The following is a 16,411-nucleotide window of genomic DNA, read 5'->3' on the forward strand; positions in this document are numbered from 1 at the left end:
GGTAGGTTCTTTACTCAGCGAGTTGTGAGTTCATGGAATGCCCTGCCAGTAGCAGTGGTGGACTCTCCCTCATTATGGGCATTTAAGCGGGCATTGGATAGGCATATGGAGAATAGTGGGCTAGTGTAGGTTAGGTGGGCTTGGATCGGCGCAACATCGAGGGCCGAAGGGCCTGTACTGCACTGTATTCTTCTATGTTCTATGTTCTATGTAATCTAAACTAATCTAATCTAGTCCATCTGGGTCCAGGTGATTTATCCACCTTCAGGCCATTCAGTTTTCCTAGCATCTTGTGGCATTGTGGTAGTATAACCTACATCTGGGCCAGAAGCTCTCATGACATGGTTGAACAGACTGATTAGTCTGTGATTTTTTCACCCCCACTAATTAATATTGCACTGTGTGCGATAAAGGATCTTCACCATAGGAAACGGGGCAGGTGGGAGGAATAAGTTAAAGCTGTTTCTTAACCAAAAACTGCCTCCAACTTGCTCATTCAAGCTTGAGTGAGTCTGTAAGGAGGGAGGGAAACATCAGATCCAAGGACATTAGATACAATTTGAAATTGATCACGAACATGCATGCCTCACTGTCATGTAGCTCTGAAACTTTAACTGCTTTCAGCCATATTTCTGAGGGCAGGATTTTTCATTTTGGTGCCTAATAGCAGGCATGTTCTGTTGTGATTGAGAAGGCTGATTGGATTGAGTTCCAATCAACTCGTTAAGAGGTGACCACGAACTTCTCGTGAAACACGGTCTCCAAGGCCAACGGTTTCTGGATCCTAGAGACCGTCAGTTGGGACCTGGTCTTCATGGAAGCAAATGCTGAGCAGGTAGATCTTTTAAAATATAGTAACATAGGTACAGGAGTAGGTCATTCGGCCCTTATTAATCTACACCACTATTCAGTTGGTCATGGCCGATCCTCCATCTCATTGCCCACACTTTCTCCCCACACTTCTTGATTCCTTGAAACAAAATCTAAAGCTTTATCTCCCACTTGGATACATTCAGTGTCACGGCCTCCACAGCCTTCTGTTTTCAAGATTTCTACAGGTTTGCTACCCTTTCAGTGAATAAACTTTGCCTCATCCTAGTCCTACCCCATATCCTGAGACTATCCCCCTGACCTAGACTATCCGACCATACAAAACAACTGTCCTGCATCTAATCTGTCCAGTCTTGTTAGAATTTTATACGTTTCAATCAGATCCCTTTTCATCTATTTAAAGTCTAATGAATACAGGTCTAGTGGAATCAATCTATTTTCATGGGACATTCCCAGTAAACACTCCCTTTATAGCAACTATATGCTTTCTCCATGGAGATACCAGAAGTGTATGCAGTACTCCAGGTGTGGTCTCAGCAAGGTCCTGTATAACTGCAACAAATACAAAAAAGAAATTTCTGGAGAAACTCAGTAGGCCTGGCAGCATTTGTGAAGAGAGTAACAGAGCTAACATTCTGAATCAAGTGATACTTCTTTAGAACTTCTTCTCCAGTTCTCCACATCACATTATTTCAGAATTGCCCTGTTCAAATCTTCTTGCAATAAAGGCCAGCATACCACTTGCTTTCCTAATTACCTGCTCCACTTGCTTGTCTACTTTCTGATAGATGTACAGGAACACACAGACCCTTTTGTACATCCACACTTCCCAATATACCGCAATTTAACTCATACTCTTCCTTTCTGTTTTTCATTCTGAAGTGTACAGTTCACATTTAGCCATGTTATACTGCATTTGCTCACACACTCAGCTGATCTCAATCACCCTGAAGTCTTCTTGCACCCTCCTCATAATCATGCTTAGTTTTGTGTCATCATCTTCTTTCAGACTGGAAGTCACAGGGAAACTCTGTTTACAATTGGATGCAGATTAGGACAAATGGAAATCCCTGGCAAGCAGGTCACTCTGGATTCCCTGTCAGGAAGGCAGGTAATTAGACAGATGATGAGATGACACTCATAAGTGACCAAGACTGGCCATTAATTGACCACTTAATAGCCTTAATAGTTGGCAAATGAAAACGGTCCCCAGTGGACCTTCTTGCCCACTGTTTAATTGCTGAGATGGTAAGAAGATGGGTGAGTATCACCTCAGGGCCAATTCACCCAATTATTTACTCTTCTCACCACCCTCACAGCAGAGGTAATTGTGCCCCAAGTCTCAGTAACTCAACAGATACATCAAGGAGAGAACGAGGTGGACTCATGAGCTAAGTGCCTACATCCTTACCTCTAAGTATCTGTGAATGGGCACTCTCCTTATATCCTCTCCCCACCAACTATCCTAAGTCACATGTGTGATACCACACACAGTGTCACACATGATCCCAACTTGTGGCTTCTGTCATACAAGCCTACATGCTTCCAAACTCCAATCTCCTACCACCAAGATGTCCAAATCTTCACCCTCCCTCACAACACTCTGATCCAAAACCTACCCATACAATGTTCCCACGTGGACTTATCAGTTGCTGCAGCTATCACTGATTTTTGTTGCTGAGTATATGAAGGGATATGGAAAAAACGTGGGTAAGCTGAAGTTGGTACAGTTCATCCTTTAACCAAATGAACACTGGAACAGTTTCAAGAGGCCAAATGACCTTCTCCAGTTCTTAACTTTCATAAAAACATTACAAATACTGTCTTTACCTTATGTGGTCTAATCCTTCATTAGATTTAGGATCTACTCCTAGAAATCCAAAGCAGCAAAAGACATCAAAACAGCATTTTTACCAGCAGTGTGCTACTTTTCATCCAGAAGCTTTTGTTTCTGAGGTAACAGGAACCTTTACATGCATATCTGGAGGATAGTGATGATGGAGGCTCCCATCTCTTTCCATCACACTGCTGACTAGGTATCTCTCCTGCTCTTACTGCCTACAATTGGTGTGTATTAGAAGGATTTACAAGTTGATATTCAACTTGTTTGGCTCCATTATGATGTCTTCCTTTGCTGCCAAGTCCTGGAGTGGGCCTTGCAACCAGAGCTTTTGGCTCAGAGGCAGGGACACTACCCAATGCCCCACAAGACCTGCTCTCGTTTATATTAGTGCTAAGGTTGATATCTAGAAAACTCACATGAGAAGGTTTCCTGGTGCCGACATGGACCTCCCCTCCTTCCTGCTCTGAAACTCAAACGGGTTTCCAAAGGAGCGTTTCCTTAACATGGCCTTCACCAAAATCTAAAAAAGAATGGTAACGCTTCAGTTGCTGTTCTAACAAAGTTAAGTGTGAAACAGACATTTCTATTTGATAATGGGCTGCCAGTGGCAGGTTACCAATAACCTTGCTCTGGAGTTTAGTAAAGTTACATAAAGTAGAAGAGGCCAGCTTTGTCTCATGACTTTAGATTTCAACCCTTTCGGCAAGAATCTCAAAGTTTGATAGTTCTCCTGGATCTCCCAACACGAAAGCAAGCAGGGGATTTGATGAAGCCATCAAAAGCTCTCTGGACCACAGTATTCATCTGTGCCACCAGGAACACACCTCAAACATCCATCTTGCAGTAGATGGCTAGAAATCTAGCATGATGTTCATATTTCGGGGGGCACAGACATTCCTAGACCTGAGGAGAAACATCACAAATATCACCCAGCTGTTTTCAGTTCTCCTGACAGAGAACTGGACCCTGCACAGGAATCCAGGGAATATTCTACAGAACCCAGTGGCCTTGAACCTAACACTGAGGTCCAGGAGTCTGGCTCTGTGTGCACAAAACACCTCTCTAATGGCCACAGTGCCTTCTGATATTGAACCATTGGTAATGGATAGAGGTGGGAGTGAGGCTCAGGCACTTTCTAGGCCCCGATAGTGCCACAGTGAAAGCTGGACTTAGCAAATGTGAGTTTCTGGGGAGTCTAAGGCTATTCTTGCTAGGTGTTTATTAGACAAACTGAAAAATGTTGACTCCTGGAGATGTTAACCCTAAGTCCATCAAGGGCAGCTACTGGGGATGGTGAGGAGAGAACGTTTGCAGCTTTATACTCGAAAATCACAATGTGGAGTGAGGGAGTGAGCACCCTTAACTACAGTAACTAAACGATGGATGACTAGCTCATCTCACCAGGCCTCTACGGAGCAGAAAGAGAAAGACATCCTCAGACATCTCCTTTTGGACAATTGTGGGCGGCACGGTGGCACAGGTGGGCGGCACGGTGGCACACGTGGGCGGCACGGTGGCACAGTGGTTAGCACTGCTGCCTCACAGCGCCAGAGACCCGGGTTCAATTCCCGCCTTAGGCGACTGACTGTGTGGAGTTTGCACGTTCTCCCCGTGTCTGCGTGGGTTTCCTCCGGGTGCTCCGGTTTCCTCCCACAGTCCAAAGATGTGCAGGGTCAGGTGAATTGGCCATGCTAAATTGCCCGTAGTGTTAGGTAAGGGGTAAATGTAGGGTTGGGGTATGGGGTGGGTTTCGCTTCGGCGGGTCGGTGTGGACTTGTTGGGCCGAAGGGCCTGTTTCCACACTGTAATCTAATCTAATCTAATTACCCCACCAGAGGTCTAAAAATGTGCATTTGACCTGTCTCCTTGTCTGAGGCAGAATTATAGGTTGCTCATCGAAATGAGGAGTAGGTAAAATCTTACAAATCCAAACTAGAAGGAGCAAGTTCAGAGAAGGCCCAAAATCTAACCTAATTCTATCTTTTAATGTAAGATTTGTTCTCACTCTCCAATAGTTGACTTTGCTAATCATGTTTGGAAATAATTTTACTGATACTTGAGCCCAAGATAGAAGCGACCTGGATGGGCAGGAATTGGAAGAGTTCAGGTCAGACTCTTGTTCCATAACCTGCTCGAGCTTCACTTCATAAAAGTGGATGGAGTGTAAAACCTTGAGAAATGTAAAACCGGCATTGCACCTAATCATCTCCTACTCCTGTTGGGCTGCGGAGGTGGTGGGGGTTAAAATCAGGGTTCTAACTCTGGAATCTATCACTCCAGGGTATGTTTTATAATGTAGGGGCAGTGCGTGGTTAGGATTCCCTCTCCAGCAAGGCACCACTCCTACCCAATGCTTTGAATTCTGCCCATTGCTCTGGAGCAAGTGTTGGCCAGCCTGTTCCATTCAGGATTACTCACATACAAGAGGAAGCTTACTGGTGCCTGGTTGTATGATCCTGACCATGGTGGCACAGTTGGATGTCTAAAGGGGCTGAAGAGTGGTGAGGATCAGGAAGACCAGCAGAGGCCAAAGCTGAGTTTGGAGTTGCTCACTGGCAATAAGGGAGTGGTATACAGATAGTGAGATTTTGCTAAGCAAACCCAGGCCATTACCACAATTTCCAGGGAAACATGGCCACTTTCTACATGATGATACTGAGTTAAGTGCAATCACTAAGTTAGCTGCTGGGGACCTAATCCCCACCATCCCACACAGGACATGCAGGGATAGAGGGTGGGCTGGAACTACTGGTGGCTGCTGATGGTGAAGGGAGGGATACTTGGGCCAGGGTGGAGAGATAACAGTTAGGGTCTAACTGGTGTGATGGACCTCATTCTTTGCTGTAGATGGCAACCAGGGGAAGTGTTATCAGCCACTGGTGGCAGTAACACAGTACTACAACAATCCAGCCCCAATTGTTTTCCCACAATGCATTTCAGTACATCTCCTCAAGTAAGCAAGCAAAGCCTTGTTCCACTGAAATGTGAAACCCTCTGTTAATGAGTATAACTGCAAGAATGAAGCAAATGAACACCGATAACCTGCACCAATAAGGCACATTAATCTTTCTATGTTCTTGTATTAAAAGTGGAAGGTTTTCTTACCACAGTTGAGAGGCTGGAAATTAATTTGACAGAGTTCATCACCTCCTCTTCAGTGACTTCAACCATACTGCAATGTTCCTCCTCCAGTGGAAGAGGATCGGTCCCATTCTTTGTTACCCATTGATGCAGCTAAATAATAAACCACAGAATATCAGATAACCTTCTTACATTTAGTCTTTCAAAGAGCCACAATTATTGAGGTTAGATTTTCATTTGAGATTTATTTAATTAACTGCATTTAAATTTGTCCAACTGCTGTGTGGAAGTTTGGACTCATCTGTCTGGATGGGTGGCTCAATGGTTAGCACTGCTGCCTCACTGTACCAGGGACCTGGGTTTGATTCCAGCCTTGGGTGACTGCCTGTGTGGATGTTCTCCCTGTATCTGAGTGGGTTCCCATCAGGTGCTCCAGCTTCCTCCCACAGGACAAAAATGGGCAATTTAGCAGCAATGTGGCGGCTAGGTGAATTACCACATTGTTATGGGGTAAGTCTTTCAGAGGGTTGATGCAGATTTGATAGGCCAAATGGCCTCTATCTGCATTGTATTAGTCCAGGCTATAGATAACAGTCTCACAACAGTGCCACTATGCTTGTGTTATGACACGGAGTAAACTCTCCTCCTTAATTTAAAACCAGCAACACAGAAAAGATTTATCCCGTGTAGTAATTTGTGAACATTCCAGAGGCCAAGAACTATTTAAAGTAAAAATTAACTTTACTTCTTAAAGTATAACAGAGAATAATTAACTAACAACCATTTACATCTCCTCTCTAACCTATGTTTTACCTTCCATTCTATAATACTAACCCGATAAAACTCCCGATTACGATTTACAAAACAACACTTCTTATTTCAAAACCAGGCAGCTTTCAGTTTTCTCTGTATTCCTGTTGTCTTTTCTTCTTCTTGGGGATTCTGCTTCACAGGCATGATAAATGTACCATTTAAGGGAGCTATTTTTTCAGACAGTCTTTACATGCTGGTAGCTTGGCTGTTCTCCTCTCTACTGCTCAATTTTCCCCTGGTCTTATACCACCCCAAAGCATCGGATTGTGTCATTGGCTTTTAAGATTGTCAATATACTCAATTCAAACTGGGTTTTGGTATTTTTCAGGGTATAATTTAAACTGATTGGCCTAATTCAAATCTGTTTTGTCATTTCCAGGCAATCAGCTACCCTAGCTACCCCAGCAGCTGGAGCACATGTTACATTGTAACTTTTTTCAGAGCACTTGGTGCTATCAGGTAGTTTTTGCTGGCTTTTAACTCTCTTAAAGGTACAGTTCACCCACATCTTCATAAACTGGTGTACCACTGCTCATGGTGAGGGAGATTATAACTAGAACTTGGACACGTGTGAAATGTCATCAAGCATTGTGAAATAAGGCCAGAGCAGTTTTAACTCCAGGGTCCCACCTGGTCCTGGTGTGTTGATATTAGCTCCTCACAGAAGCTGCCTACTGTTTTTATACTCATTCAGGGATATAGGAATTGCTGGGCTGGGCTGTCATTTATTTCCGATTCCTAACTGCCCTGGAGGAGGTAGTGGTGAGCTGCCTTCTTGAACTTCAGTCCCTGAAGTGAAAGGGTACCCACAGCGCTGTTCGAGAAGAATTTGACCCATGACAGTGAAGAAATGGCAAAATCATTTTAGATTTTGAGAACCAGAGTATTTTGCTTTTGGAAGAACAATTTTAATCCATTTGCCTAAGGTTTAGGGATCTGCTTTCATTGCAACCTGGTCTTCTGAATGAGTGTGAAATGAAACAATCTACGGCCATGGGGTCCTTCTTTATCCATGCAGACAGAAGTCCGATGATATCATCAGACTGTAATTTTGACTCTGGTCTGAGTAGGGAAATCACAGCAGCTTTAAGGGCCAGTGGAGATGGTAGGAAGAGAATTCAGAGCCAATTAAGGTCCTCTATTGCTTCTTTTTGGGAGCAAGAGAGACCCTCCTGACTTCTCATGGAAGGTTTTTTTGTTGTCCTGTCCTGAAGTCCTGCACTCTTCACTGTTGCAATACCCGCCCTGTTCCTGTGACTTAACTTGTTGGCAAAAGGCTTTCATTAGTTCCAGTTGGGAACACTACCACCTGCAAGTTCCTCTCCAAGCCACTTACCAATTTGACTTGGAAATATATCACCATTCCCTCACTGTCACTGACCCAAAAATGCAACATTAAAATAAAACGCAGAACTGTTGATGCCGGAGATCTGAAACAAAAACAGGAATTGCTGGTGAAACTCAGCAGGTCTGGCAGCATCTGCGGGAAGAAACCACAGTCAATGTTTTGAATTCATTTCAGTTTCAATTCTGATGAAGAGTCACCAGATTTGAACTGTTAACTCCACTTAACTTCCCACAGATGCCACCAGACCTGCTCAGTTTCACCAGTAATCCCAAAATGTATCTGGTTCACTAAACCCCTTTAGGGAAGGAAATCTGCTGTCCTTACCTGGTCTGTCTACATGTGTCTCCAAACCCACAGCAATATATTTAACTATTAACTTCCCTCTGCAGTGGCTCTCAGCTGTATTTGAGAAGGTAGCTCACCAGCATTTCTCAAAGGTAGTTAGGAGGGGAAAATAAGTGTTTCTTGTGCTAACCGAAGGTTTAGTAAGTGAATAATAAAGCTATGGGGAGACGAACTATCTGATTGTGTACTCAAGATAAATAGCAAACAACTTTTATTTGTGTCCACAAAGGGAATAAAAGACTCAAAGTACTTCACAGACAACAGCACGTACACTGATCTGGAATGTAAGAATTCAAAAAGAAGGGCAAAGGCAGAGCCAGATAGATGAGCTTTCGGGGAGGATTTTAATGGTTGTGAGAGGTATGTCCAGGCTCAAAGGAGAGTTTCAGGAATAAACACCAAGCTGAATGAAGGGTTTTCTAATATAGAGCTGCAGAAGCAAGGGGATGGCAGAAGATGCCAGAATAAAAGCAGTACAAAGCACAAGCTGGAACATAAGATGAGAGAAAGTCAAAGATAAAGCATTGGCTACAGCCAAGAATGGCTAAAACAAGGATAGGAATTTTCAATGAAGCACACAGAGTGGGTCAGGGATACAACAAACATCAATAATGAGAAAGGTGCTGGGTGAATGTGATTTCATTTTAATTAGGGTGTCCATGGAATTCAGAGTAAGTTCAAGATTGCATGGGATGAAAGTCACTCAAGTGATTTCTGTTCTGGTTGAAACATTGAGAGAATAATTAATTATGTTCTGTGAGAGCTCTGAAAGGTTGGTTTGTAGTTAATTATGATATGACCATGTTCAATTGAAGTAATCAAAATATAGGTAGGCTTTGTTAAATTTAAATGACCTGATAATTTTCAACCTTGTGTTTCAACTGGAAGGAACTAATAAGCGTATTAAATACTAATATTACAGAAAGAAAATATTGTCAATGAATAACTCTTTTACAAAGGGACATTCATCAGTGATTCTAATTGAAATAGTACAGGTCTTTTTATCTGTGGTTATTTTATACCTTTATCTGTGGAACTGTAATCCTGGTGTCAGGATTCTTATCCAACATCCGAAGAAGCAAATCCTTCAGCTCTTCACTGACTTCTGGTCTGAGAAATATGAATTTATGAGACATGTTAACAACAGACAGAGAAAGCAGTATTTCTGGGAACCTGAACAAACCGGTTCCACTATTTTACTAAATGATATGCATTTTAATCCCATTTATCAAGTGAGTGTCATATTAATTTGGACACTTACGCATGAGAAATGATTTATCTCCTTCAGTCTTTACACTTTTAATTGCCTCATTCATCACCACCAAAACCTCACCAGCTGGTAGAACATTTTGGGAAGGAGGTTTGCAGATTTCCGTTTATCTTTGTTTGAAGAGGCTCAGAGCTGAGAGCAACATACCCCATTTTTGTTGTAGTAAAGGCCTTAACCCGCAATGTGGGAATCACAAATTTTCAGAGTGGATGTTGATGTTCTGAAAGGGCAGATAATACGTGTGGAACTCTCCAGCTGTGAAGCAACGCAAATTCCCAGTTCTTTTAAAAACATTTTAAAATAACCAGCCCATGGCAGTGAGGGGTGAAAATAAATCTAATTGAATTCATTCAAATCTCCAGCCTTATAAAAATTTAAAATACAAGCTGCCTGTATCAGTGAAAAATAATTTGTTCTACCAGTGAAAATAGCCGTTTATTGACTTAATCCCAAGGGCTATTATTATTTCAATATTAATGCCTGCCCTCTTCCCACATTATCTCAGTAGGGATTCTTAAATTCGCAGTGCGATTGATACCCATAATGTGTCATTAGAGGATTAGCTATCTTTGATATGGCATTATGAAAATAAGTGTATTTGTTTTGTAAGGAATTAAGTTCTTGAGGGAATTTATATCTTTGCATTGAGTTTATGAACATAAGATTTATGTTAACAGCAATAAAAGGATGAATAGACATTTTGGACATTTATTGTAAGTCAATATGGCTCCTGAGATCTGCTCTTGGTGGGTAGTGGCATGGAAGGAACAAGCACAACACCAGGTGGAACAGTTGACAGGTTACACAGGTCATGAGAGACAACATGAGATTGGCATTATGTTGGTATGTGGGCTATAAGGGGCCACTGGGGTTTACAGGTGGGCTATAAGGGGCCACTGGGGTTGATATGAGTTGGTGCAGGTGGAGCATAAGGAATGGGCAGAGGGATGAGGGATGGATGGCCTAACATTTAATAAAATGACAAACCCTAGAGAAGTGAGGCAGATCTTTTAATTACTCCATTTTCGTACCAGGCAGCCCTGTGACTGAATCCAGCGGTAGCAGGCCCAACCCCATCCAGAACCCACATCCTTGAAGAATCCACCAATCAAGTGAGTTTCTCCTGAGGTGGGGGTGGTGAGCTGGGAGAGAACCTAACCCAATGAACTCCAAGTCCCTTAAACAACTTTTTGAAACTTTTAATTATTTTAAATACGTTGATGAAATCATCCTAAACTTTCTAAACTTTTGAGAACACAAGTCCAGTTTCCTTAATCTCTGTCCAATATATCCTTCGTTTCTTTATTGAAACTGAATGCAGTACACTTGATAGGGTCTGAGTAATTCTCTCCAGAACTTAAACATTAATTCCTCAGTTCTGAAGTCATCCTCTTGAGACAAAGTCCAACATTGCAGGAGTTTGATTTGTTCGTTTGTGCCCGAACTCTTTGCAAGTTTTTATGTGGACAGCTAAATCAACAAGCTTCTTCACAGCTTCTAGTATTTTCCCATTAAGAAAATTCCCTGATTTGTTTTCTTCAGATCTAAAGTAATAACCTCACCCTCTCTCACATTGGATTACATATTTTTTTCAATTAAAAATAGTTTCTGGAATCTTTTTGGGATGGTGCAGTTTATGGCTTTCCAAACTCGGTCAGGTCATTACATCTAACATCATGTGGTAGGTTCAAACTAGTCATCAAGGAACATTATACGTGGATGGTAATGGGCTTCAGACAGAGAATTCGAGACAGCACACCTCTGTGTTTCAAAATCACTTCCACAAACTCCAAGAACAAGTTAACAGACACGACTGGGAGGTGTTGTTTGAATGTGAATTTTTACAGCACTTCTTGCATCTGCATGACAACCCCATTTTTGATGTAGAATCAAATTAGGTGAACATGCCAACCAATCTCACAAACAAACCCTTTGATAAATGTCATTTGGTGATATAGGTTCAAGGGTACATGTTGGCCAAGAAATCCCTTGCTCTTCTCTAAATTGCACCAGGGAATTTCCTTCTATTCACCTAAATGGGAAGACTGGATCTCCAAAAGACAGTTCCTCTAACAGTGCAGCACTCCTGCACTAATCTCTGGAGTACGATTTGGACCCACAAACCTCTAAACACAGTGTTACCAGTTGAAATGTTTGCAAGAAAGGAAATGAATGCTTCAGCTTCCTGCCGGGCACTGTGGTCCACTGAACTAGGGGTAACATTCATTGAGTGCTGTTTGATTGTGGACACTCCAGTTGTATTAGAGCTCAAAATTCCCCAAACTGTCCCATCTCATTAGGAAGAATTGGTAAACTGATTGTCTAATTATCTCCTTTTGAGTAACTGGCAACAACACTTGTGCGATCAAATAATTTGAACAGTTTACCATTTTTACTCACTTTTCTGGAAATTCCACAGGCCAGTTCTTAATTTTGGCATGAAGTGCCAGGATATATTCATCTATAAAGGGACACTGCAGAGAAAGAGAGAAAGTGAATCTTTATTACATCTTCCAACTAAACCAACCTTGAGCATTGTAGAGCAAGCAAAGAATTACACTGACAACTGATTTAGGATTGTCAATCAGGCTCATAGTGTGGTGCATTTGTGGGTAGGACCCTGTTCTTTGCCAACAGAAAGAACATGTATGTGCACTATGCATGTTTCAATTCAACAAAATAGGTCCCTCAATCTGCACTAATTTGTGCAAAATCAGAAGGACTCAGTCTTGGGGGCAGGGCAGTGATCACTGAGATCCACCTCTGTGTCCCTACTTTTGACCTCTCTGCCACCCTGCTCATTACATCCCTCAAACCCAGATACAACCCATTTCACAGCACCACCAAAGCAACAACCCCAACCTTTCTCACCTCTGATTTTCCAGTTTGAGGGTTAATATCCTGGTATCAGCCATAGCCTCCATTGTGCCATTGCCATTGGAGATTAAGGTCTCTGATTGGCTGTTAGCTCCAGGTGGGTGGGGCATCCAGATCGAGTTTCATAACCCTGGCAGAAAGCCTGCCTGGCTGACATCTGATCGAGTGGGCTCTCTGACCAAGGCTGCGGATTCGTCTCCACTACACATTCCCAATTTTGGACTGTCCCAGTCAGCATTCCAAATAACCTGAGTCCTGTCACAATATAAGATCCATATACATACCTTGCCAAAGACCAGGCAATACAAGGTGACACCAATGGCCCAGACATCCAAAGCCTGAAAAATAACATTAGCAACATTACTACAACCATCTACACTGATTTCAGAATAGCTGTGCTCCTATACTAACGCCTTGCTCAACATATTCTCCATGATTCAATATCAGATTTATAAAGAATACTCATTTACTCATACATTCAAATAAAAACAGGATTAATGCTGGAAAAATGATCAAAAACACACAGGAGCACAGAGTATACAGTAATGGAGGAGTCATTCAGATCAGCATTCCTGTGCTGACTTTATGCGCAGAATAAAGTGCATTTATTTTAGTTACACTCATAGAATTAGCTAGCTACAGTCATAAAATCTCTACAGTGCATAAAGAGGTCATTCAGCTCATCGATTCTGCACCAACCCTCTGAAGAGCATTCCATGCAGACCAAGCCCCCCACCCTATTCCCGTAGCCCTACATTTACACTGGTTAATCCACCAAGCCTACTCATCCCTGGACACTATGGGCAATTTGGACAATCCACCTAACCTGCACATCTTTGGACTGTGGGAGGAAACTGGAGCACCTAAAGGAAACGCACGCAGACATGGGGAAAATGTGCAAACTCCACACAGTCATACAAAGCTGGAATTGAACGTGGGTCCCAGGAGCTGGGAGGCATCAGTGATAACAATTCCTGTGCTTTCCCTGAAAGCTGAAAATCTCTTTTGTTCAGGTGCTTATTCCTTTTAAAAGCTCCGACTGATTAAAAGCTCTTCAGCACACCCTCAGGCAGTGCACTGCAGATTCTGACCACTCACTCTGTGCAAGAGATTCCTCCTTATGCCTATATCTCCTATTGCTTCTTTTGCCAAGCAGCTTAAATATGTCTCCTCTGGTTCACAAAAAGACTAGTTTCTCCACATCAACTCTGCCCAGTTTCCTCATGAATTGGGGCACCTTAATTACATTTTCTCTTCATCTCCTCCAAGGAGAACAAAGGCAGCTTCTTCAAATTCATCTCTCAAATATTCTCATAAACTTTTGGTTCACCTTCTCTAAAGCCTGCACATCCTACTTAAAGCATGGCACTGAAGCAGACAGCAACTCAGTGTTTTCTAAAAGTCCATCAAAACTTTCTTGCTTTTGTTCTTTGTAGCGCTGTTTATAAATCTCAGAATACTGTATGCTCTGTTAACCTCTTTCTCAATGCGTCCTGCCACATTCAATGATTTAAGAAAGACGTAAGGAAAAGCCAGGGAACTATAAACCGGTGAGCCTAACATCAGTAGTGGGCAAGTTGTTGCAAGGAATGCTGAGAGACAGGATTTACATGTATTTGGATAGACAAGGACTGATTAGGGATAGACAATATGGCTTTGTGCGTGGGAAATCTTATTGCATTAACTTGATTGAGTTTTTTGAAGAAATAACAAAGGGAGCAGAGCGATGGATGTGATCTATATGGACTTCAGTAAGTCGTCCGGCAAGGTTCCTCATGGTAGACTGGTTAGCAAGGTTAGATCACATTAACTACACGGAGAACTAGCCATTTGGATACAGAACTGGAGGGCTGCCTTTTAGACTGGAGGCCTGTGACCAGTGGTGTGACACAAGGATTGGTGCTGGATCCACTGCTTTTTTGTCATTTATATAAATGATTTGGATGGGTCCATAGGAAATATAGTTAGGAAGTTTGCAGATGACACCAAAATTGGAAGTGTAGTGGACAGGGAAGGTTAACTCAGAGTACAACAGGATCTGATCGTGAATGGGCCAAGGAGTGGCAGATGGAGTTTAATTTAGATAGATGTGAGGTGCTGCATTTTGGAAAGACAAATCAGGGCAGGATTTATACACGTAATGGTAAGATCCTGGGGAGTTTTGTTGAACAAAGAGACCTTGGAGTGCAGGTTTGTAGTTCCTTGAAAGTGGAGTTGCTGGTAGATAGAACAGTGAAGAAGGCGATTGGTATGCTTTCCTTTACTGGTCAGAGCATCGAGTATAGGAGTTGGAAGGTCATGTTGCAGCTGTACAGGATGTTGGTTAGGCCACTTTTGCAATCTTGCATGCAATTGCGTTCTCCCTCCTATCGGAAGGATGTTGTGAAACTTGAATGGGTTCAGAAAAGATTTACAAGGATGTTGCCAGGGTTGGAGGGTTTGAGCTATAGGGGAGGCTGAACAGGCTGGGGCTGTTTTCCCTGGAGCGTCGAAGGCCTTATAGAGGTTTATAAAAGCATGAGGATGGTAAATAGACAAGCTCTTTTCCCTTGGGTGGGGGAATCCAGAACTAGAGGGCATAGGTTTAGGGTGAAAGGGAAAAAAATTAAAATGGACGTAAGGGGTAACTTTTTCACACATAGGGTAGTGCGTGTATGGAATGAGCTGCCAGAGGAAATGGTGGAGGCTAGTACGATGACAACATTTAAAAGGCATCTGGATGGGTCTATGAATAGGAGGGGTTTAGAAGGATATGGGCCAAGTGCTGGCAAGTAGGACTAGATTAACTTAGAATATCAGGTCGGCATGGACGAGTTGGACCGAAACATCTGTTTCCATGCTGTACATCTCTATGATTCTATGACTCCATTAATGCACATATTCTCCAGCTCCCTCTTCTTTAAAATTGTACCTTTTATTTTGTACGGGTATCCTCCACGTTTTGAACGTTCGCTTCATGCCAATTCGCTTTTGACAAAAGACCTACATTAGTACCTGATTTTGCTAATCCAAAGAGAATTTTCACTTTTACGAAAAACGGCAAAATACATCCCATATAAATTAATGCTTCTTCATTTTACACCATTTCGACTTACAAAAGGTTTCACTGAAACTCTCTGCTTTCAGATAGCAGGGGATACCTGTATTGTCTTTTCATAGAATCCTTACAGTGTGGAAACAGGCCCTTCAGCCCAACAAATCCACATCAACCCTCCAAAGAGTAACCCACCCAGACCCATTCCCCGATCCTATATTTACCCCTGATGAATACACCTTTCCTACACATCACTGACCGCTATGGGCAACTTAACATTGCCAAGTCACCTAACCTGCACATCTTTGGACTGTGGGAGGAAACCAGAGCACCTGGAGGAAACCCACGCAGACACAGGGAGAATGTGCAAACTCCAAACAGATAGTTGCCCGACGCTGGAATCAAACCGGGGTCCCTGATGCTGTGAGGCAGCGATGCTAACCACTGAGCCACTGTGCCACATCTTGCTATCAAAATGTACCTTTGCACTTCATGTAAATTACATCCAAAACATGTCTGCCCTCTACACGACCCCTGTTCTCTGAAAGCCTATCATTATTTACCTCACTATTCAAAATGTTTCTAAATTTTGGGTGGATGGAAAGTTGAAAAAATATGTCCTGTGAACTCAAGTCTCAGCCATTCATGCCGATCAAGAAAAGTAGCGCTTCTAACACTATCCCCTGAGCAACTTTACTGAACATCTTCATACAGCGCAAATATCAACCAGTCACTGTCACTCTCGAAGCTTCTTGCCTCTCACCTAATTCAGTCTCCAAGTGGCCACTGTCTGTCTTATACCAGGGACATGCCCAAGCTCACTCTGCACTGCCCCTCCCCCACACTGTCACATTCCCTCCCCCACACTGCCCCAAACTCTCCCCTACCCAGTCACATCCCATTCCCTAAACCGCTACACCCCCTCCCCCACACTGCCCCAAGCCTCCCTTACCCAGCCACATCCCCTCC

General features: G+C 42.8%; 1 protein-coding gene across 13 annotated transcripts in view; it reads right to left on the minus strand.

The window, feature by feature from the left end:
• camkk1a (calcium/calmodulin-dependent protein kinase kinase 1, alpha a) overlaps nucleotides 1-16,411 on the minus strand; it is a 242,033-nt gene that overhangs the window by 35,715 nt on the left and 189,907 nt on the right. For all 13 annotated transcript variants that reach the window (XM_043718834.1, XM_043718828.1, XM_043718833.1 and 10 more), the window contains 5 exons: nucleotides 12,693-12,746; nucleotides 11,932-12,005; nucleotides 9,284-9,371; nucleotides 5,780-5,908; nucleotides 3,091-3,194 (listed from right to left, as the gene is read on the minus strand). In XM_043718834.1, the coding sequence (XP_043574769.1) occupies nucleotides 3,091-3,194; nucleotides 5,780-5,908; nucleotides 9,284-9,371; nucleotides 11,932-12,005; nucleotides 12,693-12,746 (449 nt within the window). The remainder of the gene's footprint in view (nucleotides 1-3,090; nucleotides 3,195-5,779; nucleotides 5,909-9,283; nucleotides 9,372-11,931; nucleotides 12,006-12,692; nucleotides 12,747-16,411) is intronic.

Source organism: Chiloscyllium plagiosum, chromosome 28 (assembly GCF_004010195.1).
Source record: "Chiloscyllium plagiosum isolate BGI_BamShark_2017 chromosome 28, ASM401019v2, whole genome shotgun sequence".
Classification (NCBI taxonomy): domain Eukaryota; kingdom Metazoa; phylum Chordata; class Chondrichthyes; order Orectolobiformes; family Hemiscylliidae; genus Chiloscyllium; species Chiloscyllium plagiosum.